The sequence below is a fragment of the Platichthys flesus genome, chromosome 11, assembly GCF_949316205.1.
Source record: "Platichthys flesus chromosome 11, fPlaFle2.1, whole genome shotgun sequence".
Classification (NCBI taxonomy): Eukaryota; Metazoa; Chordata; class Actinopteri; order Pleuronectiformes; family Pleuronectidae; genus Platichthys; species Platichthys flesus.
In genome coordinates, this window is record NC_084955.1 from 15,338,352 (window position 1) to 15,366,123 (window position 27,772).

The 27,772-nt window shown below is 44.2% G+C and overlaps 2 protein-coding genes across 8 annotated transcripts; one reads left to right on the top strand and one right to left on the bottom strand.

Moving 5' to 3' along the window:
• Positions 1–977: 977 nt before the first annotated feature.
• On the bottom strand, positions 978–13,393 carry esrp1 (epithelial splicing regulatory protein 1). Of its 4 annotated transcripts, none has more exons than XM_062399625.1 (16): positions 12,847–13,393; positions 12,247–12,408; positions 12,018–12,134; positions 11,572–11,683; positions 10,781–11,014; positions 10,216–10,270; positions 9,991–10,101; positions 9,706–9,838; positions 9,525–9,567; positions 8,509–8,828; positions 7,512–7,736; positions 7,181–7,421; positions 5,495–5,675; positions 4,066–4,207; positions 3,418–3,507; positions 978–2,344 (listed from the first exon to the last, which is right to left on the bottom strand). In XM_062399625.1, the coding sequence occupies exons 1-16, from the start codon at positions 12,976–12,978 to the stop codon at positions 2,210–2,212; spliced, it is 2,433 nt and encodes an 810-aa protein (XP_062255609.1). In that variant the 5' UTR covers positions 12,979–13,393; the 3' UTR covers positions 978–2,209. The 4 variants fall into 4 exon arrangements, with proteins under 4 accessions (XP_062255609.1, XP_062255608.1, XP_062255610.1 ...); XM_062399624.1 differs by having other exon boundaries at positions 7,169–7,421; XM_062399626.1 differs by having other exon boundaries at positions 2,209–2,344; positions 3,385–3,507; positions 7,169–7,421.
• A 940-nt stretch (positions 13,394–14,333) lies between these two features.
• virma (vir like m6A methyltransferase associated) lies at positions 14,334–27,576 on the top strand. 4 transcript variants are annotated; one of them, XM_062399221.1, is made up of 28 exons: positions 14,334–14,438; positions 14,871–14,983; positions 16,270–16,356; positions 17,360–17,408; positions 17,500–17,662; positions 17,775–17,894; positions 18,410–18,646; positions 19,198–19,922; positions 20,243–20,380; positions 20,460–20,686; positions 20,798–21,325; positions 21,421–21,575; positions 21,657–21,739; positions 22,339–22,432; positions 22,561–22,949; positions 23,055–23,210; positions 23,296–23,531; positions 23,616–23,865; positions 23,957–24,174; positions 24,294–24,426; positions 24,560–24,703; positions 24,784–24,938; positions 25,170–25,266; positions 25,927–26,093; positions 26,197–26,543; positions 26,927–27,073; positions 27,168–27,242; positions 27,273–27,576. In XM_062399221.1, the coding sequence occupies exons 1-28, from the start codon at positions 14,376–14,378 to the stop codon at positions 27,395–27,397; spliced, it is 5,421 nt and encodes a 1,806-aa protein (XP_062255205.1). In that variant the 5' UTR covers positions 14,334–14,375; the 3' UTR covers positions 27,398–27,576. The 4 variants fall into 4 exon arrangements, with proteins under 4 accessions (XP_062255205.1, XP_062255202.1, XP_062255203.1 ...); XM_062399218.1 differs by having other exon boundaries at positions 25,927–26,099; positions 27,168–27,576; XM_062399219.1 differs by having other exon boundaries at positions 18,410–18,616; positions 25,927–26,099; positions 27,168–27,576.
• Positions 27,577–27,772: the final 196 nt, after the last annotated feature.

Sequence of the window (27,772 nt, forward strand, 5' to 3'; positions counted from 1 at the left end):
ACACAGGCGCAAATCACAAAACATGCTTTGTCAGCATCTATTTTCTGGTAAAAAAAGATGGACTGAGCCTCCAGCCAATCAGCAACAAGCCTTGCAGCAGGTACCGGCATTGTGTCACCGCATTGTGTTCCATTTTTTTTATTTTTCTGGCTGTGTTTTGTGATTTGATGTTGGGATTTGCACTTTTTGGGGTCACCATACCATAGACTATCAAAGACAATCATCCCCTGTTTCTGTCTGCACCTCCCCTTCATTTACTGATCTCCTTTGGATTACACTTCATCAAAGATACAATTCTATTTTATTCCGATTCTTGAAATGTATATTATTCACACTTAAATTCTAAAACACATTTCAAACTGGGATAAAACACTTTAACAAGTTTTATTTAATAATTAAACTAACACATCACACAGCTTTTTCCCAGAGATAGATGATTAAGTGTGTATTTAAAATCTGCATGTAAAACGATTCAAGTTAAAATCAGTATTTGGAGCTTTGCTGTGAGGCTTCTAATAGTGTTGCTGTGCCGGTTTTGTAAGTGGCAGAGTGAGTGTGTGTTTAAAAGGGATCAAGTTGGGTGGGGTGCACAAGATTGTGTTACACAATGACAAATCTGCCCTGAGGGGGTCTGACATGGTTTTGTCTTGCTTCCCTCTCTTAACCCTTTCTTGCACTCTCTATGCTTCCCTTTCCACCCTGTGTAAAAAAGAAGGCCATTGCCTCACATAATGTGTTTAGTGTGTCTGAGGGACAATAGTTTCCTTGCCGTAGCTTGTGTGTGAAGGTGGGAACCAGAGGACAGTGAGAGGGAGATCCCCTTGTATCACCTGCAGCTAGATCCCGTCACCGGCAGCTCCGCCTGTGACAGCACAATAAGTAGCTGTACTTATTGTGCTGTCACAGGCGGAGCTGCCGGCAAAGAGAAATGAAAAGCTCACCGGGCGAAAAGCGAAATCAAACAACTGGAGATCAGCCGACTTCATGTTATGTTTATTTATTGTTTTCAGCATGGCCACAGCGGGACATCCTGAGAAGGAGTTTGCGCTCCGACTGTGGAATGTGAGTACAGCGACACGGAGCCCAAACTTTTCAGGGCACAAATGGCAATTCAATTCATGAGCTGCACATCAGAGGTGTGCTTCACCTCCTCTCCACCTGCTCTCCAAAGGATTTAGCTATCGGGGGAATTGGCAAAGGAATTTAGTTAGACCTAACTGTTTACTCGATCACATTTCCCAACATCAGCGCAGGTTGTGGAAGGAAGACAAGGGAAAGTGTGATGGGACTGATGAGTCTTTACTTTACAAAAAACATGTAATCAAATCTGCCAGAAACAAACTCCGGTTCCCTGACATCGACTCGTTCAGTTGAGAGCTTTTGACAGAAATTATCCACAAGTGTACAACCCCGTGGTGAGGTTACTAGAACTAGGGCTATACTTTTTTTAGGTGGGAATCCAAACACAAAAGGCAAGAGAACATTGGCAAATACACAACAAGGAACCTGACCCGTACAGGGCGCACAACAAGGGATGTATGAGATGTCACATTTCCTTTTTTTGTTTTTGTAAGTGAAGTCTGACGCAAGGATCCGACTATTTGACTAACTCACAGTGTAACATAGTCATTCAAAGATACTGCTATTATAGTCGTTAATAGTCTTATTGATTAGCAGTGCATTGATATTTGGCATAATGTAAACATCTTAGTTTCACTACTAACTTCTTCATGCACTAAAGCTTCCAATACAATCACTATGTACTGTATCAAATGTGTATAAACATAAAATGTATTGCATAAACAGATTGAGTATTAAAACGTCAACACAGCCATGTGTAATACTCACTCTCATCGTTTTCACACTCGCACGTTCACTCTTCACAGAAAAGCTTCAGAAAAGATTTAGCTCGGTTGCCACTCGGTCTTTCTTCTCTAGTTTGGCTAGCAAATATATCAGAGTGATTAAAATATCGTAACATGTTTAAAAAAAATCTCTATAAAGCTTTTAAAATACACACTGTGCAATATAAGACAAAACTACTATTTTTTGGGCTAAGGCCCCAATGATTTTGGTATAAAATACATTAATTTCTGATCTTAAAGATATAAATAACACAGCTAAAAGACTCTTTTTTTCTTTTCTTTTTTTTTTAAACCTAACAATACATTACAAGTCACTGTCACATGACCTCAGTATATGTGTGACCCTACAGCAGGGTCAGGTCCAGGTACTGTCCTGCCTGCTTGGACATGAGAGCGGGGAGGGACATGAGAGCGGCGTCACCTCCGCTGGACTGACCAATCAGACTGCTGTTCAGGAGGGAAACGGACTCCAAGGGACTCTGGAGGGGGGAAGCAGAGAGAGAGAGAGACAGAAGTTTATTATCCCAGTGCAAAAGCAACAAACTCAAACTAACACCAGATGTTAGCCGTCACCTTCTTCACCGCTCGAGAGCTACACCTGCAATTACCCACCTAATGAACATTACACTAAACACACCAGCAACTGACCGCTCACTAAACCACGTCCCCCTGAGTTACGTTTCTTATGTTTGTCATTGCATTCTCGCAAACACATGGAAGTAACGATTACTACTACTGGTATTACTGGTATATATTGCTTGGGCATTTCACCTTTATTGATAGGACAGAAACAGCTAAATGGGGAGAGAGGATGGGAAAGACACCCACCAGAACCGAACCAGCTCAAGCCTCCGCGTTACCAGGTGAGCTGGCAGGCTCCCCAGTTAGATAGTTTTAACAATTCTAACTTGAGCAGATGACTAAAGTGGCCTTTCCTTTTGCTCTTATGTTTTTGTTTTAAAACCCTGATGAAGACACCAACACTTTACGAAATCATGAGAAACCAAGAATACCTACTACTACTGAGCCATGAATCCACATTGTTTTAGCATATGGAGAAATCCAAGGCTTGATTTCTGCAAGGAGTAGTTTTGGCAGTATAGTGCAGGGTTTAGTGAACAGTCAATTTACCCTATTAGCGAAATGCTGCTACCTATAAAGACTCAGATGACAGAAACAGTAGCCAGTGGTTGATAAGGCAGATTTAAAGGGTCCTACAGTCAGAGCACAACATCCTGTAACAAGGATATAAAACAAAACCAAAGGATTGATTGAGAATCAAAGAGAATTCCACTAACCACTCAACTCAAGGAGATATGTCCATTGTCGCTTCTGTGCGTGGTTAGTGGAAAATTCCCTCTTTAGAAAGAACACGTCTCTCGTCGTGTCGAGTCCTGTAACCCTCGGTGACCAGTCAAGACCCAAGCCACAGCTACAATCACTGTCTAAACTAGACCCCCCCCCCCCCCACACACACACACACACACACACACTTGCTGAACCCCCAACCAATCCTTACCTGCCACCTGCTTTAGACACCTTAAATACACACCCATTCTTTGGGCTGCGTAAGCATTGTCCTGGCCGGGTCGTGAGCATGCAGGGCCCCATGGGCGTGCAAGAGAGCATCCTCGGGGGCGTACTGTGGTGTGAGGAATGGGGGGGGAGGAATGACAGAGACAGGGGGCTGAAATACAGGTAACCATGGAATCTAACCTCAAGACCACATGGACCTGTTGGGTCCACTGTGGAGGTCAAAGAAGCGATCGACAATCTGAAATTCCAATCTTATTATTCATTATTTAATTTTTTGGTTTATAATTTGATTAATTCGTATTTAGTGATTAATTTATGAATTATGAAGTATGAACCAAACAAACCCTCTTATGTGTCATATATCCCTGGGACTCTTCACTCACTTCGAAGTTTAAAGGAGGTTTGAGTTCATCCAATTCAAGTCTAAGCAAGCAGCAGTGCATGAGTGACAGAACAGGGAGAGTAGACGGGATAAACTAGTTTGATAGCCTCAGGGCAAACACAGTGGATGCCTGACAATACACACCCACAATAGAAGGAGATTTGAATACGACACTTGGATCTTACAGGGAAGCATGTGAACGCTGGAGTTACAGAGCACTGGTATGGATTCATAACTGCTAGACCTTAAGATGTGTTTTGGGTTTGTAGAGCCGTCTCTTACCTGGTATCCCTGCACTGCATTAAGCAGCTCTTTGACTCCATTGCTGCCGTAAGGCAAACCTGGCATACGCATCAACCCCCCTTGAGAGGAGATGGAGGAGGGGGAGGGGAAGAATCCTAAGGTGTTGGGTGAGCCAGGCGGACTAGAGAAAGAAAAGAGAGAACACATGGACAGACTTTAATCCTGAAAATATCCAGAAAGCAGGAAAAACTACTTTTGAAAAGGTGCAAAATTCTGAGCGAACAAAGCTCATAAGTGTTGGATTAACTTCAGGTGTCGTTTGTAAATAGCCTGTTTTCTCCAGGAGAGAAAGTCCCACAAGGGAGAAACAGAGGTCACTGATGTTTACCAAGTTCTCTGATACCACAGTGCTCAGTTATTAACTACCCTTGTCCCAACCTTTCTCCTTGGCAAGATGCCTTTCAACCAAGGGAAAACAGTTCCTGCCTATTTCTGGAGAATCAAACAGAATCTACGATGCAAACAAACCAACCAAACGAAAATGTACTTCCCATTCAAAGAACATTTCTTTTAAAAGAAAGCAAATGCGACTGTGTTATTTCAAAACTTTTGTTTTCATAGAACTCACCAAAATAATGTAGATGTTTATGTCATTAGCTCCAGCGAGTGTAAGACATCTTGGATTTTTTTCTGTGTACTTATGTAATCAAAATAATACCAATGCAAACAGAAGGCTCGGAGAAATCAAACACATAAACAATGCTAGTTTAGGCTCTTATTTGCTTACTCAGCAGCACTCAGCCTGCAAGTCAACACAAAGTCTGAGAGGCTCTGTTCAGATCAGCTGCCACTTAAATCTATTCATTACACCCACAAAGGAGTTTGTGTTTTCCAGGCCGTCATTTGTCTGTCAGCGAAAAAACTACTGAACCGATTGCCATGAAATCTTCTTGAGGGGTGGGGCATAGCCCGAAGCAGGACCAATTACATTTTGGAGCGGTTCCGGACGAACGTGCGACTCCAGGCACCCCCCCCCCTCCCCTCTTTCTTAAACATGGCGAGATAGGGCGTTGACAGAGTGGTTCACTCCATATGGGAAAGAGGGTAGATATTTCTACAAACACTTCTTATTAGACAATCTAAGAAATAATTTGGAGACTCGACAACACTCACAAAAGAAATGTCCAATGATGATCAGGAGTGGTCACATCAGTAAGGTACAGAAGAACGTTGGAATTATTTGAATGGGTTTTAGCAAACCTAAACATTCCTCCAAACCATATTTTCGAAAATATCATCAGCAGTGATGTCATAACTCCTCATAAATAATGTGAGGATTGGTTCATTTTTAAGATGGCTAGAGTGAAAGAACAATCCAATCACAATTAAAATCACTAGAAAGGACAATCAGGTAGTTAGCACGAATATCAGCATGTGTCTTTGTTCATCTTTAATAATCGCTGGTTACCTGGGGTAGTACGCTGTGTAGTTCATGTAAAGCTGAGCTGGGTTGGGGTAGTAGGCGTGTCCTGGTGGCAGGTGGCGAGGGGTCAGCAACACCTGACCAATGGGAGGGTAGAGGGCAGCTGCAGCCTCTGAAGGGAAGACGGATGGCGCAGGAGAGAAGGCGTACGATGGAGGCGATAGACCTGGAGGGGAGAGAGCAGCGGGAGAGACGCACGACTTAGAAACAGAAAGACGCACACAAACAGCAACACAAGTGCACAGGGTCACAATGGTTAGGTCTGGTCATTGTTTGCTACTGAACGAGATGCTCATGCAAACTTGCAAACAATGGCCGCAAGTAATAAAGACTCAGCACCTGAAACATGTACCGTTCAGTGTGTGTGACAGAGCGAAGGCTTCTTTGTGCAGCACGTTAAACTCAACTGTGGCTGTATGAGAATATCTGGTTGCCAGGTGAGCAGTTTTCAAGCGTGAATTCCTTCTGGAGCCAATACCAATACCGATATTAGGAGGTAAAATATTGTATGCATTTTCATTATTAGTGCAGCTCTAAGATGTCATCATAAATGATATATGATTTTAATATAAATGTATAATTAAAATGAAAAGACAAATAAATCCAAATATGTAGAACTTGAAGAAGATAAACAATAACAAATATTTGTTTACATTAAATGAAATCCTAAATGCACATCTTTAATGCCTTGTTTATTCTGTTTTCATATCAGAACATAAATGACAATAATAGATATGCAAAATGTTATCAGTGAACCAGTTAATCAGGCTTTAATCCCCTCAAAGGTTAATTGGGTGAAAAAATGTATAGTAGTTTGTCGTTAGTCTCCTCAGCGTAGCCCCACATTCTTTTTAAGCAAACCAAAGTTGATCGTTCCCCTCAGTGTATTAAGACATTGGAAGGATTTTGCAGTCGACGTGTATCTACCCTTGTTTTAACCTGGCCTCACTACCAGCCATGTCTGACCTTGAATCACTGTTCTGACTCTTTTTATTTCAACCTATTATTCAATGGAACTTGCTTTGACAACTACAGGTGCACGAGTGCACATTTACAGTGAAGGACTTCATCTACACATCTATGCACCAGCGTTCAGCTCTACCCGCCTTTCCCACAGCTCCCGATTGGACAAGTAGAGGAGACGCTGAGGCACGTCAGTCTATTGATGCTAATTCCCACAACCACCACTACCAATTTGATCACACTGGACAGTTGTAAGTCATTTTGACATAATGTAGAAGAGAAGAGACGGAAGATGTCTCGCTTACACTTTTCCAACCGTTTCAGATGTTAACGAATTACTGGAGAATTGGTTAGGGAGTAAAACAAGTACCCACCATGCTGCTGCAAAGATGAACTACAAGATTTAATCAGTTTGTGAAGTGCAGAATAAACAGGTACCGTGTGAAGTTTCTCAGTGCATGCAAATTTATGATTTAATCACACTAATCACTAAAGACGTTCCACACTCTCACCAACACACAAACACACACACCAACACAAAGTTTCTCACACACAGATTTGAATCCTCCTCGTGAGACCAGATGTTCTCATCCTCCCACAGTACTAGATTAGAGAAGACCCAGCAACCCTGCCCCCAGGGCAGGAGCCCACCTACCCGGCAGTCCCGAAGCAACCCCAGCTCCCAGCAGCACTTACGTCTGGACTTACATGGCGGCGGGCTGAGCCCTGTCCCACTCCTGCTCCGGTTGTGTGTGTGTGTAAGTGTGTGTGAGAGCGAGCCTCCCATCAGCACCAGGCCCATCTCCTCTGCGCTGCAGGGGAACACCTCCACGTAGCGGCTGTTCGCCCCTCGCTGGCTGGACATCACATGCTTGTGGAGCCGCTGTGAGGCCTGAAGTGCTCTCTCTGCTGAGTTCATCTGGATGAAGCAGTCGCCTGATGGACGGCCCTGGAAACAGGCACGGTCGGAAAAAATGATTGTAACATTGCGCCAGAAGAAGAAGTCTATGGGTGTGTCAGTGCGGGTTTTTGCATGTACCTGCTGGTTGAGGACCATGTGCACACCATGTGGTCTGATGTCGTGTGTAAACTCGCCCAGGAAGGTGAGGATGTCCTCTATGCTCGCTGTGTAAGGCAGACCCCTCAGCCTCAGACAGTCCCTCAAACCACCCGGAGGAGGAAGAAGTGACACAGTGGGTAGAACTGATACCAAGGGGGCAGGGGCCACAGAGATCAGAGGGGCAGATGAGTACCGGTTCAACACCTAAAACACACACACACACACAGTTTAAAAATAACATACACTGCCTGAAGCAAAGACTGTCAATCGATCAGAAAGGGATGGATGCCCTATTAGCCTCTTACTCCAAAATACACACCTACGGATTATGATACATTCATTCTTATGTATGGTTAAAAAAGGGGCACGAATAAAGTCACCTGTCAACACACACTTTGTGCACAACAAAGACTTGGGCACACTGTGTTTAAAGGTGTTTCAGTGTGAGACGGGAATTGGCTTGTTGCCAGCATGTCACCTGCATGTTTGCATTTCTGGAGAGGACCACTAAAGCCACTTAGTCCGCCATACAAAGAAGCATGAGAAAAGGCATCTGCATAGATACGTCTGCGGGCGTGCACTGATCTGTTAGCATAGATAAGAAAATTAGTCCATGTGTTCATCGCACGAGAAGGGAGCGGTGGAAGGCGGAGAAAGAACGAAACAGTTCCAATCCATCTCGTTATGCAGGTTCCCAACCTTAAGCTCTAAACCAATAATAATTCCTACGACTAACAGTGGAGAAAAGGAGCACACCCACACATTGTCACTCAAAGCTGTGTGCACACAAACTTTTTTTTCCACAATAGATCAACAAGATAAGAAAACAAATGAGATCAACAAACCCTTAATCCAAAAATGATGAAGCAAATATAGAAAACATTTGTCAATGTCAAACTAAACACACACCCGAATCCACTGTGCGGTACACTGTCGAATGAAACACACCCACATTCAGCCGGACACCCTGACATACCTGTTGGACCTCTGCTGCCGTGCTCTTGAACAGCTCAATGTATCTTCTCCCCAGGATTTCCTTGTGTTTCCTCAGGGCACACTGGGCGTGTTCCTCGCAGGCAAACAAGACAAACGCATCGCCAGTGGGACGTCCGTCAGGGTAGTGAACAAATAGGATGCCGTCCCTGCCTCCACTGACCGGACACGTCTCTTTAATGCCGTCTCCTGGGGAGAAGAAGGCGAGCACCTGCTCGTGTGTGGCGATGAACGGAAGACCCCGCATCCTCACTATGATCTGGTCCTCACGGGACAGGAACATCGCTACCTCGTTGGAGGTACCTGGCACACACACACAAGGATACAGACACACCCACTTAACCACAAGAAGCTACGATGATCACACTGTAGCTTGTAAAAGCATTCAGTTTTCCTTGGTAGGGTAACGGTTTGGTTTGTTTTCTGTGGCACTGTTTGCACTTTTCGTTCAGTCCCGACTCCACTTGTATGATGAAGCACTGTGTTCTCTCCTTGTAGCACAACATCAAATAAGTCACGGTAAATTGTATTAATATTAAGATCCTTTCAGTTTTCTGGGATTTCAGTGTGCAGGTCAAATGACTTAATAGCTACATCGTTGAAATTATTATCATTCTAGGAACAATTTTAATTTCACTTAAGTTTGGACATAGTAGCAATTGAGACTGAAAACTATATACAAAGATATCTGATCTTCAAACATCTAAATGGAATTATGAAAATAGATGAACGCAAACTCCTACATGCAACAATAAGTCTAGGTTATGTAGTTGCTTGAGCGAGTTTGAATATATTGTGAAGTGAACCAGGCATCTTCAAACCAGGGCACGTCCTTCCTGTTGGAATCTATTAAATGTAACTACTGTACATTTTGTACAAAAACCAGAACAAGAAACCTAATAGATGTGAGCTCATGCTGTTTTAATTTATACCCAGGTTACTGCTGGTAATAAATTATATGTCAGGTGTTGATAGCTGTCCAATGTTTTATTGTCTCACCTCCAGCTATCTTCAGGAAGTCCTCTCCTGTTGCTTTGTAAACCTGCCAGGAAAGCAGTTGGTAAAGAATGATTATCATCAGGTGTATGAAGGGAAAACATGTAGGTAACTGAATTAAATCTAGGTGGTGTGGTGTAAATTTTCTTTATTTGCAATGTCTAGATGGGCTCGGACAGGTTACCTCTATGTATCTGTTGCCCATATGGTGTTTGTGTCTCTGCAGAGCCAGGTCTCTGTGTTCTTCACTGACAAACCGAACCAGAGCTTCTCCGTTCCTCCTCCCCTGAGCGTTCAGACACAGTGCAGCCCCTCCTCTGTACAACACAACATAGAAAGCCTTATAGCACTCTGTAAACCTTCAGTCAACAGCAATGGACACGTCCCATATATGATGGGGAAATATGAAAAATCCACATATAAGCCTGTATACATGAGAGTCGCCTCTGATAAACCAACAACAACGTACTTGGCAATGTTGAGTCCTCTGAAGAATCGAGCAATATCCTGATCAGAGGACTGCCATGGCAACCCTCTGGCTCTGATCACAGTGTAGTCACACACTTTCTCCATCTTACTGCTGCACACACATTAGCACATACATTAGCACACACATTACCACAGCAGGAGTTTGGTTTCAGAAACAGAGAACAGAGAACAACGAGAATATTCGTATTGAGCTAAATGTACTCACCAGGTTCCAGTCTCAAACTTCTCATTAACTCTCTCCGAGTTAGAAAATGTGTGACCTGTGAAAGGAAAGCAACACAGCTGGTAAGATTATTACACAAACAAATTATACAAAGACTACTGGACTGGTTTCCACAAAATGTGGACGTGATATGAATCAAGGGAAAAAACATTGAATTTGGTTGCAGATCTGGATCCAGGAAAAAACATGTCACTCTCTTTTATACTGCGAGATAGGGAAGTCCTGGATCTGGGTGGAAAAAAACTGGCATATTTAGGGGACTGATATCTTTAAGTGTGTCAAGTTGAAGCATCTTGAATTTAAGGGGACTTTTGGGCCTTGGCGGAGGTGAGTGCCGTTCTAATTATTATTTTAAAATACTGATTTTTTTGATTGGCCTGTCAAATGTCAGAAGGTAGCAAAACATTTCACCAAACCCCAATTTCCCAGATATTGACATTAACATGTCTTGATTTAATTATAGCAGCTGATCCTACTTGTAAACACACAATGAATCCCTTGGCCAGACTAACACATTGTGTGAAATCAAGTAATTAATTAGACTCACCGAATGGCTCAGAGAGCAGTGCAAGGACGATGCTGGCCATCATCTTGACCTGCTGTACGGCTGCCTCTGCAGACAATATGGCTGAGGGGTCTGGGGTGGCTGGGGTGTCCGGGGGGGCTGAGGTCTCCGGGCTGGCTGAGGGGTCCGGGGGGGCTGAGGTCTCCAGAGAGGCTGAGGTGTCCGGGGTGGCTGAGGGATCCCACATGGGGGGCACATCAACAGGTAGACCCAGAGCTGGGGGGCACTCGGTCAAGGGATGTAAACAAGGTGCAGTCAGAATAATACAAACAGGTCACACACGTATCTGTGGCTTTGGTTTTATGAGGGTAGGAGAAACCAATGGGGGAAAAAACTAAAGAGCAGAAAGAGAAACTATAGCACGCAAGGCAAGACACACACCCACACCCACACCCACACACACACACACAGTGAGATGTTAGTTTTCCTGTTCCAGTGGGTGTGTTGGGTTTTCGGTGTTGGCTAAACACACTGTTTGACTGAACACTCTGTAAGGTGCAGCCATTGTTTCCTTATTTGCATTTCAAAACCTCTAGTCCTGCAGACAACACCCGGTGCCTTATAAACCTCTAATGCGTGTGTCGTGTGTTTCCGAGCGTTATAATGTGCACATGAGAGCATGTAACACACAAGGAACTAATATGATAAACAATCCAAAATACCAAGAGTTAAGCTTTAAATAAACAACTTACAGCAAAGTAATAATAAAGGTTCAAAAAGCCACTCGCACACCAAATACAAACAGTTCACGTGTTGACAGTGTTGAAGGATACACTCTGCCATCATGTGTACATTCGAAGCCTTGAGGTCAGACGAGGGGAAGTGCTTCTTGAACTCTTTCCGCAGGTCGAAGAACGAGTAGAAACAGTCCGGCACCAGGATGTTCTTGAGAGGGGGGAAATCAAAAGGAAGGATGTGAACATGTGGCAGCTGACGTTTTATTGCACTTATATTGGTGTTTGCACAAGCTGCTTGAGTCGTCTGCGCAACACCACGGTTTGGAAGACGTGTGTGAGCATTTCATCAGAGTCCCTGTGCGCAGCAGATGCTTTTTGCCCCAGAGTGAACGAGATAGGTATGTGCATGGGCGTGTGTCATTAGACAGGTTTGCGAGACCGTCTCTCTCGACTTTCACCATGAGACCGCGTTCAACCAGGAGCACAGCGCTGACACAACACTCTGTGGCTGCAGCGAGGGAACATCCACCCAGCCCGCTCACCTTGCTGGCGGCCTCAGGGTGAATCACTTGGCGGATGTGGAGCTGCCCGTCTGTACACAAACACACCGACGTGCCTGCGCCCGCACTGTTCACCTCGTTTGTCAGCTGTAGGTGAAACTGCGGAGGAAATTGAACGTTCAGAAAAAATATAGGAAAAAAAAACGTTAATATCCTATGTGTTGATAATTACGATAAGTCTAAAAGTCTTAATCGAGGGAGACATTATCACCTGGTTTAAAGCTGCCTCGAGGTTTGCGGATGTGGAGACGCACTCTGCTCCTGAGCCATTCTCTTCCTCGACGCTCTCCTCCACCACATCCTCCTCCTCCTTCTCCTCCTCCGTCATGTCGGAGAGGTCAGGCTTGATGAGGAGCTCATTCACCCGGCCCAACTGGTTCACAGGACAAATACATGCGTGTCTTGAAAACAGCCTACGTAGAAACTCAACAGACTACAAGACATTGAGTATGACAGTGTAGTGACATATAGACGTGTCAAATAACCTGTAAATATATGTTTATTACGTATTGTTCATTACACATATAATAATACTCACACCATTTGTACTCGCTGGATACCTTCAGTGCTTATAATGGACTTGTAGATGTTTTAGTAGATGTTTAATAGATGTGTACATAGAACAAACGTATCTGACTCGTAACTTGGCCCATTTAATTAACACATATTATAGATATTAGTATTATTGTTAATGTTTAATTCTCTTTTCTACTTTACTGCTCATTTAATTTGCACATGTTCTACTTCAGATTAACTTTGATTAAGTGCACTATGTGGTGTGTTAATAGGATTTAGACGTTTTCCTTTTTACCTTTTTGTTCTTTACGTCCACCATCTGCCAGACCAGCCGCACCAGCTCCTTCTCGTCGGATCCCAGCAGGTCCCCGCTGGCGCCAGATGTGGCGGTGAAAGCCACTACCAGGTAATCTACCTGCGCCGTCATCTGAGCACAGACACTCCGACCGACACAACAGAAAAGACGGGGCAAAAACTTAAAGAAGTACTACGCGGGGATACCGACCGGTGAGTCGGTGGACACGGAGAGGAGACGCCGGTACAAACGACACCTGAGCGAAAAGGTGAGAGCTCCAGTAGATCCAGGGTTCGTCGCGTGTGAAGGATCAAGCGAAACCTCCCGCAGTCACCATCTCGGAGCAATGGCTGAACCTGCCCCGGGTATTTGTAGAGGAGCGTCTACCTGTGCGACCACGTGACCCTCTACCTGCCCCCGCCCTCCTCCAGGTGCTTTACATGTCGGGACGTGGCAGAGCAGGGAGGACGGACACATTATACATCTGTATGTGTGTTACTGTTAGGGAGAAGGATGTGAGGGCCCCGGCAGGTCGGCATGTATAAGAAGAAGAGAAAACATCAAAACCTTTCACTTATCAGTCAAAGTGTCTCTTTTTTCTATGTTTATTGTTTTTAGAAATGTAAATAAATACTATATCTATTACCATTGAGGTCATGTGTATGAATACAGAGGCCAATCAACCAATAAAGAATAATCAATAATCAATGCACAAAAATGAGCTGCTGCAAGTACAAAGCTTTATCATATAAAAAAATCAAGTAAGGAAAGGGGTGTTTTAAATTTTGAATTAGTTAACCAAATGATACACTGTTATTATATCATCTCATTATATAATGACACCATTAAATATACACCTCTTCTCACACTGGATTAAACTATTGCACTAAATAACCACGACAACAGAAGAATAGAAATAATTATAATCAAACACAACATTGTATTGTACCATAAGTCCCTTTATAAATGATCAGCTGTGTTTTCAACCTCGTTGAACGGAGAGAAACTTGACATTATCAAATTATTAGATAATATAGGATTTATCTCGAGGGTTTGCACTACTCTCATACTATCCACTGTGTGCCTTTTGACTGAACTTTGTTGAACTATGTACTAGGCTTTGAGAACTTAATATGTTGCCCATTTATATGTTCTGTCTACTTCAGCTTCGGAGAGAGAAATGATATTTCAATCCCAGCAGATACGACCATAGAGTTGACTTTGATATATTTTCAGATTTGATTATCATTACTCTGAAAACTTAGCTGGTGCTTTCCCTTCAAGTTATTATTATTGAAATGATTAGTTGTATTATTATTATTACAATAATAATAATTATGATGATTATGCAATTACATATATTTTACACTTATGGAATTCAAAGCTATGTGTTTACTATGGGGGAGGGAGGTGTTTAAATATATCATGCATGTTGTTGTTTGTTTCCCTTCCTGGAGCTGAATTTGCTCCGGAAGTGTTCTTCCAACCCGGAAGTTTACCCCCTGGCTCGACCGACATCAGAAGAAGCAATGGCGGGGGATATCGCCACGGAGCTTCTGTTTCTAGATACGTTTAAACACCAGAATGCAGAGGTAACTGTCCTGAAGCCTGCACGCACCGCCGTTCGATTCCCTACAGAGCTGCCCGTATTCAAAATCTATATCTGGTTTATTCTGGAGTTAGGGACAGTGATGCCTAACTTCCAAGCTAACGATGTTAGCCTGGCTAACAGAAGCGCACGTTAACGATGCAGTTAACAGCTTTTATTGAACCCCACACTTCACACGTGCACATTCAGATGCATGGCATTACGAGCTTGAAATGTGGTTTTATTCACACAGTCTTGTAACTGCAGCTGCCTTCCTGGGCATCCTGTCGTAGTTTGTTGTGTTGCTAGCCAGGTGGCTAATGCTAACTGTTAAGTCTCAGCCTGGCCATGTTTATCTCAGATGAAGCAGCACAGGTCACTCATCTGCTCTGTATTAACTGTGTGCGTGTGTTCATTTGTGATCGTGTCAACTCAGCTAACCAACGTGGATGTGGTGCGGTTTCCTTGCGGGGTGTTCGTCACAGAGGTGCGGGTCATTCCTCCAGGAATCAAAGCTCACAGTAACTTACCTGACAGCAGAGCTTTTGGGTAAGAGACACACACACACACACACACACACTAACACAAACATTCAGCTGACATCCCATTGGGTTCATCCATGTGAAAATAATACAATCGACCATCATGGCTGTCTGCAGTGGTCAGGTTTTGTTTTGGGGGAGTAGGTTCCACTTCATGGTCATTCTTTTGGAAATATTGAATTATATTAGGTCAAAGATTTTTAGAATAATTAATCCAAGCATTGTATACTAACAAGACCCTAAATTTATCAGATACTTGACAGTCTACACTAAATATAGTTTATATATATATATGAATATATTATTTACCTCAAGAATAGGACACTTAATACTCTTTAGACGTAGTTTCCAAAACTGCTAACTTGGGTTTAATACTACATCATTTTCTGCCCTCGTGTTTCCTTTCTGGTGTTAAGATTTAAAATTTGGGGAAATAAGAGTGTTGGAACTTAAGCCATCCTTGGCATCGACAGATAACATAGAACTGCTTTGGTTGAGAAAAGGCTGGATCGGAGCATCTCTGTTGGCTTGAAACCCTGAACCTCATTGCGTATGATAGCTTCCAGAGAAGTTTGTTTGCTACAGATACCTGAGATATATGTGTTCCTGTAGGAAATGGAAAGATCCACTGCATTAAAAAAAACACATTAGTGAGTTTGACACCTGCTCTCTATTGTTGAGCAGGTCCTGATTCTCACTAAGCCTGTTGGGTAAATGTTCAAAGTTATTTAACTGGATGAATGGTCTCGGTGCTTAACAGTGCTCAAACTGAAGTAGAGTAGTTGATAAAAAAGGTGATCAACATGGACATACATTATTAAACTTATATATATATATAATGATGTCCTTATAGTTTGGGAATAGATTTTTTATAAGCTTTGCTATGTTAAAGCATAAACAGTATGGAAAGTGTCTAACGGATAAAAAAATGCATGTTACACACTATACATTTGATATACCCTTGGTTCACACTTGGTAAACCAGAGAAGACAAAAACAATAGCAACATGTCAAGTCAGGTCATAATACATGTCATCCAGTATAGCACAACCAACCTCAACAATAAATCCATGTAAATTACTGAACACACATTCTGAAAATGTAAATTAAATTGGGATATTATGCTCTTTAAAATGTTTAGAATTCCTAGTAGATGTGTTGCATTGACTTATAATAGATTTGAGGTTTACCCATAAAGGATCCACGTAATGTATGTTATTTTATTGCCCACCCCTATATTCATGAATAACTCATTACTGTCTTGTGAATGAAACATGTGGTTCTATGTTTCCAGGGAGACGTCTCCTCACGCCTTCCAGTTGGAGCTGTTCTTCAATAATGTGGCAAAACCCAGCCACCCAGCCTTCAACAGACTGGGCAGGTTAGAATGATCTTCACTCTTCACTCTTCACGTTCTGTTTCTTTTTCCCTCCTAGCCCCTCCTCAGTTTCCATCTCTGCATTTCCTGGCCCGGTCCTGATAGTGATTGAGTCTGTCTCACCTGTAAAGCCAGTCCCGGTAGCATCTGAACCTGGTTCTCAGAGGCCGGGCTGCACCCACCCATAATCAGTTCTCTTTGTTCCCATGCTGGCTAACTGGTCTCTCCAGAAACTCAACCCCACCCACAGTAACTACAAGTGACACAAAGACTTAGAGGTCCCACTGAAATACAGCCAAGCATTTTTATTCTCACCTCCATAATAAAAGAGGTGTGCTTAGTGACACCAAAGGATAAACCTTTATTTAGAAGTGTCCGTTGCGTAAGAGAAAAATTTTACTGGAACCTTGTTTATTTCCATGAGAAATGTTGGAGAGATATTTTTGAACCTTTTGTCATTAATATTTAAATATCTACAACATGTATGACTGAACTATTTGACAAATATTTCTTAGCCCAAGAATCAGTTTGGTAGGCTGGTGTGGTGATCTGGTGATAATCCTAATGTGTTTTGTTTTTAAGCAAGATACATTTTTAATGCCATGTTGTTGTTGTTAATAGCTGCATTACATTTGATTGCTATGGGATGTGATTCTCTCTCAATTATGTATAAGGTTGATTTCAGTTCAACTGGAGACAGAATCTGCCTGCTCATATCACAGATCAATTTACAGAGATCTGAAGAGGCAAGGTTGCTAAATATATGTGCTTGGTTGAAATAAAACCATTTTGTGGGTCCTAATCGCCACGTAAATAGAGAGCTGATAGGAAATGAGTGAAGGGGAAGATTTGTGGCACAATGACAATGTTTTTGAAACTTAAATACACAGAAGTGAACCATGTTTAGAAAGAAGGATAATCTAGAATTGAACTGTTAATAACTAAAGCCAGCAGTTTCAAGAAAAGTTTGTTTTAATCTTCTCTTTCTCACTTTACCCCCCAACAGTCTGGAGTATGATGAGAACAAGTCCATTGTGTTCAGACCCAGTGGGAAGGTAAATGATCGTCCATGTTAAATTTGGTTCAGTGTTTTTTTTTTTTGCTCCCTTTAGATTTGTGAATGTCTCAATGGGTTTGTCCGTCCAGGTGAACACAGACGGCCTGGTGCTGCGTGGCTGGTACACCAGTCTGACTGTGGCCGTGTACGGTACAGCTGAGCGCTCTCACGGACATGACCAAGCCTCGCCCCCTCCTCCACCACCCCCACCCCCTCAACAGCCAACCGGGCCAAAGAGGATCGTTAAACAAGGTGGATAAATCCAGCTGAATCTACCCAATACTCTCACCTAAATATCCAATGAGTAGTTTATCACTTCTTGATTTGTTCATCGCATCGTTAATCTGTTGTTTTTGTTTTTAAGAGTGGGAAAAAGACGACCAATACAATGGCAGCCCACCCAGACCAGCACCCAGAGGGCCTCGTACTCCACCTGGACCTCCACCACCAGATGATGATGATGAGGAGCAGGTCCAAGTGACGGGTGAGCCCCAATTGTTTGTTATTTTATTTATTGTCAAGGATTCCCATCGTTTCAGTTAATTCACAACAATAGGACAGAGAATATCTATTGGGTGTTGCTATATGTAGGAATTCATGACAGCTAGCATAATGTTGAACTACATCTGTGTTAGCAAGATTATTACGGTATGGTAATGTGGTTGAAATTGGGTTTTCTATGTGTAAACTTTGCAGATGTGCTCTTGCGTTTGTCAGTAGCACAAAATGTTCTCTGCGATGGGATGCTTGTTCCCAGCAAGTCTCTACATGCTGATTTTCTTAGTGTAATGGATTATTGAAAACCAGTGGCTCCCTGCCAGGTGGGAAAATAACAAAACGGTTGGAAAATCGTAAATTATAAGCATTATATTTTAAAAGGGTTAAAACACCATGATGATTCCAGAACTCTTGTGCACAAATTGACAATATTTTTTTGAGAATAAATGCAGTTTGTGGGTATGTTGTTTAAACTGTGCATCTTTGCTGGGACATCTACAGTGGGCGTGGTCAAAGATGAGCCGCGCGAGGGTCGAGACGACTACCTAGAGGCCGTTTCACCTGAGAGATCCCTGCCTGCTGATGAGACGTATTCAGATGCTGAGCCAGAGGAGGGCGATGAAGAGGAGGAGCCAGAGGAGGAAGAGGATGCCCGTACAGAGGGAAGCGCTCTGGAGGAGGAGGAAGAAGAGGAGGAGGAAGATGAGGGTGAGGACGAGGAAGAGGAAATGGAGGAAGGTAGGGGAGTGCTTATGTGACAGTAGGATAGGCTACAATCCCAAATGGACTCTTGGCCCCTGGACCCCTTGGTACCACAAACTCACCACACTTCCCAGGGGGCCACGGGAGAAGGGTCCATTTGTGGCTGATTGACAGTCCAAGAGTGTGTGCTCTGTCATGCTGCCATCATCTACAACTGCTGGATGCTTCAAACTATCAAGTAGTCCTCGGCCGGCCTACTCTGAAGGCTTATGATCGAGATTCATAAGCTGTGGTTTGCAGTTGTACCTCACACATCCTCACAGCCTTGGCTGAGATTGTGCTGTCGTCTCATCCTGCATGTCAAACTAACCCTGCATGTTTGGAGTGATGCTGCCGTGTCTGAGTAGATATGGTGTGGGGATATATCTATGAACAAGCAAGAAAATATGTAGAAGTCACTGGCCTCCTCATGCATTCTCATGCACATTTCTATGACTCAAATAGTAATTAAAGCCTTATGGGAATTTCTTTGCTTCAAATTAACTTTGTCAAATTGTCCTGCTCTTCTATCTCTCCAATCCTACCAGGAGATGATGGTTATGAGCAGATTTCCAGTGATGAAGACGACTTGGATAATAGTAGCTTCAAGTTGCCCACCTTTGACATGGACTACACTACTGAGGACCTGGCTTCTGTCCCACCGGTCCAGTATGACCCATATGAGCGAGAACTCAGGCCCCTGCTCTACTTCACCCCCCCTTACAAGACTCGTTTTGATACCCAGTTTGAGAAAGCCATTGTCGAGGAGCCCAGGGAGGCTGGTGATGCAAAAGAACCTGGAGAAGAAGCTGACGCTGTTGCCCAACTAAAGGAGCTGCTGGGTAGCATTGGTGACGACAGAGATGCTCGCTGGGTCACTGCTCTGGAAGAGGCAACTGGACAACTGAGCAAAGGGTTGGCCTATTTAATTAAAAAGGAAGACAGCGAGGTAAAGGATCCAGTTGGAATCTTAGCCAAGTGGGCTCTCCAAGCTCTGAGTATGGAGGTTGCTCTCACACAGCCAATTGCACTGAACCTCAGACAGTTGAAAGCTGGTGCCAAGCTAGCATCCCACCTGACTGAGTGCCCACAGGGCCTCACAGCGTTGCTGCGTGAAGGGGCCCTAGGTGTTTTACTGGAGCTGCTCCACGCAGACCACTTATCTTCCACTCTGAAGCTCTGTATCCTTAGAGCTCTCGATGCTCTGACTAGCGCTCCTGCTGGTGTGGAAGCTTTCCTACACACAGGCGAGTCAGAGAAGAGTGGATATCAGGTAAGCAATGAGGAACAAGTACAGAAACTTCCAAATTGTTTCACTGTTTACAGTACACAATATATTCAGGTTTTCCACTTCATTATTTAACATTGGACTCCAATTGGATTTCCTTAGAGCTAGAGAACAAAATCCAATGAAAATTCTTGATCTTCAATTTTCTAACTTTTTTAATGCAGCACATATTTAATGGCTTCTGTCATTTACCTAGAAGCTAGTCCACCTCACAGCCCACCCTTGACAATTGCAGAAAAAAAACCTGTGTAGAAACACTGACTAGTAGAAGAAACAGTATAAAGATTGATCTTTGTCCTTTTCAGCATTTAGTTCAGCTGTTCCTACGTGAAGAAACCGTGAGGGTCATAACTGCTGGCAACGCCATATTACAGAAGAGTCACATGTACGAGGTACTGGTCGACCTACAGAATACAGCAGCAGCATGGAGTGAAACACAGCAGGTACACAGACGCACACACAGGTATTCTTGAAATGCCAGAGTACATATTTTTCTGTATTTATCGCAGCTATCATCCACAGGAGGACATGGAGGAGGCCGACAGCCCCATGGAGGAGGAACCATCGCTAGCCTACCCCCCTGTGTGTGAAGCAGAGCTCGATAGATTGGCAGGGGTTCTGGAAGAGTTGCATCACCTGCTAGAGACGGCCCCTTACTGCATGGTGCAGCCGCCTGGGAAAGCTTTCCCGACTTCTGCAAGAATAACGGGACCACAGGAGAGAGACGATCCATATCCAGCACTGTATAGGTAGATATTTACCTGCTGACCCTAAACCCTACACAATGCAGAAACTCGGACAACATAGTCAGAATGTTGTGACTGATTAGATTTATAATATTGCTCTTCCTTTTGTCACAGGTATATGCACGCATGCCATTTCTTGGAGAGCACGACAGTGGTGTTGTCGGCAGCTGCTGCGGCTGGGCATGTAGGTGTCACCCAAGCAGTCCGAGAAATCCTGCGCTTCCTGTCGCTCACCCAGCCAGGTCTGCTCTTCCTCCTCGCCCAGCCCAGCCCCACCAACCTGCTGCTGCGTCTTCTGGCTTCAATGTCGGACGGCGAGAGCGAGGAGAGTACTTTGACCGGTGGAGAGGGAGCTCTGACCGGGCCCGGGTTCGGGGAAGAGGGCTTTGGCGTGTGGTTAATGCAAGCGCTGCATGCTCTGCAGGGTGTGTCGGAGCTCATGAGCCATGTGGCCACAGGAGGAGAGGGAGGAGCTGGACTGGAGGAAGGTGACAATGCAGAGGTACTGGGGTTGCTGCATGCGCTCTACCTGATGACCTTCACTCAGACTGGTCGAAGTGCTGTGGCCCACGTTTGTAGCCTGGACAACAACCTCTCCTGTCTGGTGACCCTGCTCCAGCACCACAGCAAAGATGGACAGGGGTACAGCTCTTATCTTCTTCGCCTTTTATTCCTCGTCATCACTTTGCACTGGTGATTGATTATGTTTCCACTGTTTTTGTCTTGTTCTCTTTTAGTGAAGCGAAGGCCCGCAAAGCAGTGACATATAATTATGCCTGTATGCTGGTGTTACTTGTGGTGCAGAGCTCTAATGAACTGAGGATGATGGAACAGTTTGCTTCTCCACTGCTCGCCTTAGCCAAGGCTGATGACACCAATGCCAAGTTACAAGGTAGCTATCGTTAATGTAGACCTAGTTATGATGTCGCATATGAAGGTTTTGGTGTGACTGTGTCTTTCTTTTATTCTTCAGAGCTCAGTAAATGGTTGGAGCCTCTCGAAAAACTTCGCTTTGAGATCGGCAGCATTCCCACGCTCCTAGAGTACATTAAACAGGTACAGATCTCCCTCAGTTAACATCCTGCTTTCACTATGTTTTCACTCTCAGCCTCTTATATTCCCTGAAGACCATCCTAATACTTCCTGAGTGATAAATCTCAGTTTTCAGCATTCCGGTGGCTGCCAGAGATTTGTATACAACATTGAATTCTTTCTTTGAAGGAATCAAAGCCTCTCACATAACCAGAACCACCAGGGAGTGACCTCTCTAAGCAAAATCATTATTCAGCTGAAATTTATAGAGCTCCTTCAATATTATCATCAGAGGAAAATTGAGCATTTTTGTAGCCACGTTAAAAAAAACAGGTCAGCTGGCAGGTTGGCTCATATCCGCGTAACCTAAATAAGAATGCAAACTTTATAAACAACAAAACTGTTAACAAAGCGAGAAGACTCACAATAAAAAGTGTGTCCTCAACACAGCTTGCTTGTGAACTTCAAAATCATCAGTTATATACATTGCCCTGGAATGCAGCACTTCACTGACAAGTCTGAACGGCTCCAGCATATACCTGTTCTTTAGCATGTTTGAGTCAAGGCTATATGCAAATAGGGATTGCGGTGATCTTTAAAGATATATTTTCTCTTCGATTCAGAATGTGGAAAATGTGTTGACGGCTGACGGAGCTGGTCTTGTCACTGCGCTCAGGGTTCTCGGTCACATTGCCAGCCCCCCTCCTTCCGTCGAAGGTAAAGACACAAAGCATGGTTTTATTTGTCAAGCTGTTCATTGAATCAGAAAAAAGGTTTGCACTGTAAATACACTTCTAGTCTTCTCTATCGTGTACTTTTCTCACAATGTCGCCTCCTTTCTGCAGGTCAGCAGAGGGATCTCAAGTGGAGTCTCGCAGGGGTTCAGCTGTTCTCAGGCGAGGGTCTGGATACGTGTGTGCGTATCCTGCAGAAGCTGTGCAGCGTGTTGCTGCAGCCATGGCGTGTACACGGACAAATGGGCCCCACGCCGCAACGCTGCATGATCCTCAGTATATGCATCAGCACACTCAGGTTGTTGCGCACCATGTTGACAGAGCTCCTCCGCCGGGGAGCTTTTCAGTTCAGGGACACTCGTGTTGCCAGTGTGCTGGTGACGCTCCACATGATTGTTTGCTCCATCCCTGCGTCTGGACGTCTGGACGGGGAGGAGACCAGAGTGCAGGCTTTAATTGTGGATGTGCTGCTCACGTTCACACAGGGTGTCAATGAGGAGGTGTGTGACTGAGGGAGGACGAGGCTTTTTGCGTAACCAAGCAAAACAACTCAGAAAGTGTCACTGGGCATCATTTTTCTGAGACAATGTGTGTGTTTGCTGCAGGTGACTCATACAGAAGAGACTCTGGCCAGTAACACTTGGTCGCTGATGCTGAAGGAGGTGTTGGGCTCACTGCTGAAAGCCCCTGAAGGTCTGTTCTCTGGTCTGACTCTGCTGTCTGAGCTCCTGCCTCTGCCACTCCCAATGCAGAGCACTCAGGTACCTCATCTCAGTCCTACCCCTCTGCCTGCTTATCTGTTTGGTACATAAGCATGTTGGTGGTGACAAACTGCTGTTTCCGTAGGTGATCTCAGTCCAAGATGTGGCTGTAGCCTTAAACACAAGGAAGCTGTGGAGCATGCACATACGGGCGCAGTGGAAAGTGTTTTCTGAGGTGCTCAGGTGTGTGTGTGGAACTACATGCCCTCCTCTCCTAGCCATGCTGAGGAGAGTGTTCGTTCAACTGGCAGACCTGTCCTCACCCACTGCGACACTCATCATGAAAACCCTGGTGGAGCTGCTGCTGGAGGAGCTGCAGCCGTGAGTGAAGCATATCCACACACTAAGTTAAATGTGATTATGCTCTAAATTGTGTTTTAACTGAATAATGTGTGCTATCTGCAGGGTGGAGGGGAAAAGTGTGTGCTGGGTCCAAGCCCTCCGTCTGCTCTCTTTGATGGATGCCCTGGTGTCACAGAGAGCTTGTAAGAGTGCAGCATTACACCTCCTTTCCGGGTCGGTGTCTGGAGATGAACAAATGGCCGATCTGTTCCCTTTGCTTCTGCCACTGTTGGTTCCTCCCACCGGCACCTGCTTACAACAGCAGCAGTGCAGCGAACTAGTTGGGACAATATTACAGTCACTGTGTGACCAAGTAAGTAATGAAGTGAACATGAAGGCAAACAACCCATGTCCATATAGGGAGAGGAATAAAACGGATACTAAAAAATCTCTGTCTTCATCAGGACATTTCTTTGGTGATAACTCCACCTGGTGAAAGTTGTGTATCCGAGGTCGAGCAGCTAGCCAATGCACTTCCGGGGCGAGAGATGATGTCATCGGTGTGCAACGCCTTGTTAGAGGTTTTGGGGAATGCAGAGAGCAGCGTCCCTCTCCTCCTCACCTCTCTCAGGACCTTGACATTCTTCACAGAGCACGACTATGGACTTTACCACTTCAAAGTGTAAATGACAATGTTTCCTTCATGTTTCTTGAAATAACCACTGTTTTCTGTTGTGATTACTTTTAGATTCTTCTCTAAGTCTCAAACAAGCCGTTGGTGACACTTCATCTTTCTTTCAGTGCTCTGAAGAAACATGATGGAGCTCTGTGCTCCCTCTTAAAGAGGCTGGTGTGTGCATTTAACAAGGACTCAGCAGATTTGCTCTCAGCTCTGCTGGACTTCCTCAGACAGATTCTCAACACAGATGCAATGGTAAGTACTTGGCTCTATGTCTAAATAAGCAGTTGTTACATAAGGAAAAACACCAGAGCTTTGTTCTCTCATAGATTTTCATACAGTCTGTGATAGTTTGATTTTATTGTTGGATCTGTCTGTTCTAATTCAGTGTGTCGACGAGGCTCAGGGGTCTGGTGAAGAGACCTCCTTCTCCCATCCTCCACGCTTCCTGTCCGGCTCTGAGATGAAAGCTCTGCTGCAGTGGGAGGAGTCTGAGTCACATCCGCTCCCGACTTTAGAGAAACAGATTACGGTACAACTGATTCATTTATGGGTTTTTAATTAGGGTTGGTGAGGACTTAACATTACACTAAACTGTCTGTTTGTCTGTAGAAACTTTCTAAAGAAGATGAATCACTGGAGGCCATGTTGGAAAATGTGATTGTTCTGAGGCAGACACTGGAGACGGCCACCGACACACCTCCAGCTGCTGACACTGAGCCCACTCTGCCGGCTCCCGAGACACTCGGGGCCCAATTTAACCACAGGTTCAGTTTTTTTTTTGTGTGTGTGGTTATCAAGTTTTTGAGGTCTTTGTTCTTAAAGTCATCCACCATAGTGAAAGCATGTACAATCCTATTAAAGGGAAATGTATAATGACAGAATAATCTTATTAAATATTCATAACTAAATGGTGTTAACATGGCTTTTTAAAATAAAGGCTTTCTTTGAAACTAGAGCCTGACTAATCATAACCTGTGTGTGCTTTTCATCTGCAGGACTGTGTTTATCCTGTCAGAAGCTCTGGATGAGCAGCTGAAGGCTCTGTGGTTCTCTCCCTTCCACACTGATGACATAGAAGTAGACCTTGACATGGTTAGTATACACACAGTGCATGTGAAAGATCTCATGAGACCTTGAGAGGCTTCACAATTACAGAAAAAAATATCTGATTCATTTGGTGTGTTATTAATCACATGTTATTACTTCCTGTAGAAACACTATTTTTTCACTTTGCACATTATCTTTTCTTTTCTAGTGCAAGGTTTTTCAAAGTAAGAGCATGGTAACAATGTATAGTTTAAAAGCTACAAACAACATGGTTAAACAGAAAAACAACATTACAACAAGGACATGAATTTTGGCAGTAAAATAAATAAACTAAATAAAGTAAACTAAATCAAATACCGCATATATTTTATAAACGCAATAAGATCAACACCGGCAAAAACAAGACAACTTGAAATGTTGTCCTCTCTTATAAATTCAAAAGATAATTAATTTATTATTGCCAGACTTCTAAAGTGACAACCTGAAAGAAAGGGATCTTGTTTGGTTCAACCCAAAAGTTTCTTTCCCTCACACCATAGCTGGCGTCCTTATGTTTTTTTTTTTTTTTTTGTTCTTAAGATTGAGTTGTGAAATCACTTAATGAAGTTGTTTATATTTTGGAAAAAAAAAATGGTGTCAGCTGATCACCTTCAGTGTTGGGACACAGTGTTTACCGGTTACCGCTCTCTTCTCTCTGCGTGGAAGGTGAAGGTGGATCTGGTGGGTCTGGCTCAGGAGTGTTGTCCAGAACTGGACCTGAAGGCAGAGCTGGAGCGCTCCTTCCTGTCTGAGCCGTCCTCCCCTGGTCACACCAAGACTACAAAAGGCTTCAGACTCGGCAAACACAAACATGAGACGTTCATCACGTCAAGGTTCAGGTTCAGTATTCGGCTCATGTTCCTTTTACTATCCTAAAACTTTTTCAAATAATCTTCGCTAAAATTACTAAGTGTAATTGAATGTTTGTCTCTGCAGCGGTAAATCGGATTACTGCGAGCCCGCTAAACGAGCCCACATCATGGCTGCTCCACGTGGCCGCGGAGGTCGTGGAGGGTTTGGTCAAAATCTCTGCCGACCCCACGATATCTTCCGCCAGCGCAAACAGAACACTTCCCGTCCTCCCAGTATGCACGTGGATGACTTTGTGGCAGCAGAGTTTAAGGACATTACGCCGCTTGGGCTTTTGGCCCAAAAACGACTGCCCAAGAGTTCACCCAAACCCCCCACCAGAGGACTGTTCACCGGCAACAGAGGGAGAGCCACCTTCCACAGCCAGGCTCGCTTTTTCACTCCACCACAACCTAAAGGCGTCCTGCTAACTGGTAGGTTCACACAGAAGACGCACACACTGAGTCACAGACACTCACAATCTTTTCTGTAATATGAAATTATAAGTATCAGTCTTGACAATGGAGTTTGACTCAAAAATGTATTATCAAGATCCACTTCCTAGCTTTTACCAGGGCTTTCATAAATGTTGTCATCACTCCATCATGATTCAACCATCTATAAGTTGTACACTTTGGTCACATGTTGACCTTCATGAAAAATGACCAGACCTCATTTACTGATGAAGGTAGCAAAGGGGCTGTAGGTTTTTATGTTGAATTTAACATATTTAAACTGAGCAGTATAAAATAGTAGTTTAGAAGAAGCACTTCTTGGCCAGTAGAGGGTGACAAATCATTTCGGTTTGGTTCGGCAGGGAACTACACTAGAAGAGAAGGAGGCAGAGGGTCATCATGGAGCGGCCAAATTCCAGGCATCACTCACAGAGGAACCTACAGCGAACCCCGGGGAGGCCAGAGCAACTTCACACGTGGACCACTGCCGTCCAGACAACCCCCAGCAAGTATGTCATGCAGATATGCGCACACGTATCATGATCTTGTTGTGGGAATTTCTAAACACTGACCTGAAAATATGGTTCTCTCTGTTTCTTCCAGGTGCGTATCGCCTCGCTCCTCGGGACCGAGCTCCGCGGGGCAGAGGAGGCACCGGCCTGTCGTGGCTTAGCGGGGGTGGAGGCGGCGGCGGCGGTGGTGCTGGAGGAGGGGGCGGTGGAGGCGGGGGAGGCGGAGGGGGGAGAGGATCTCAGGGGAGCAAGTTTAGCGGCGGAGGAGGAGGAGGGAGCGGAGGCGGGAGGGGCAGGCACGTTCGCTCCTTCACCAGGTAAATTCACCTGGGCAATGACTGCAGCCTTTCGTGGCAACAAATGGACCAATCAGGATATGTTGTATACTGTCTCCATGGAAACATGGTGGGATGATGTTGTCACAATGACGTTCAGACTGTGTTGATGTTTTATGTTTTGTTATGAGTTGTATTGAGAGAATAAAGGTGATCTTAAATGAGCTTGACATTGTTATTACCCGTGTGCTAATTAAATGTGCAACTATTGCAGAAGGTTATGTGATCTAAAACATTATTTGAATCTAAAAATGCAACGTCAGAACATCCAGGACAATATTTCTGTGTTGGGGTTCTATCACAGAAGGTTTTCACAACAAACTGCAGTAGAATATGAACTCTATGCCAGTGGCCCTCCAAG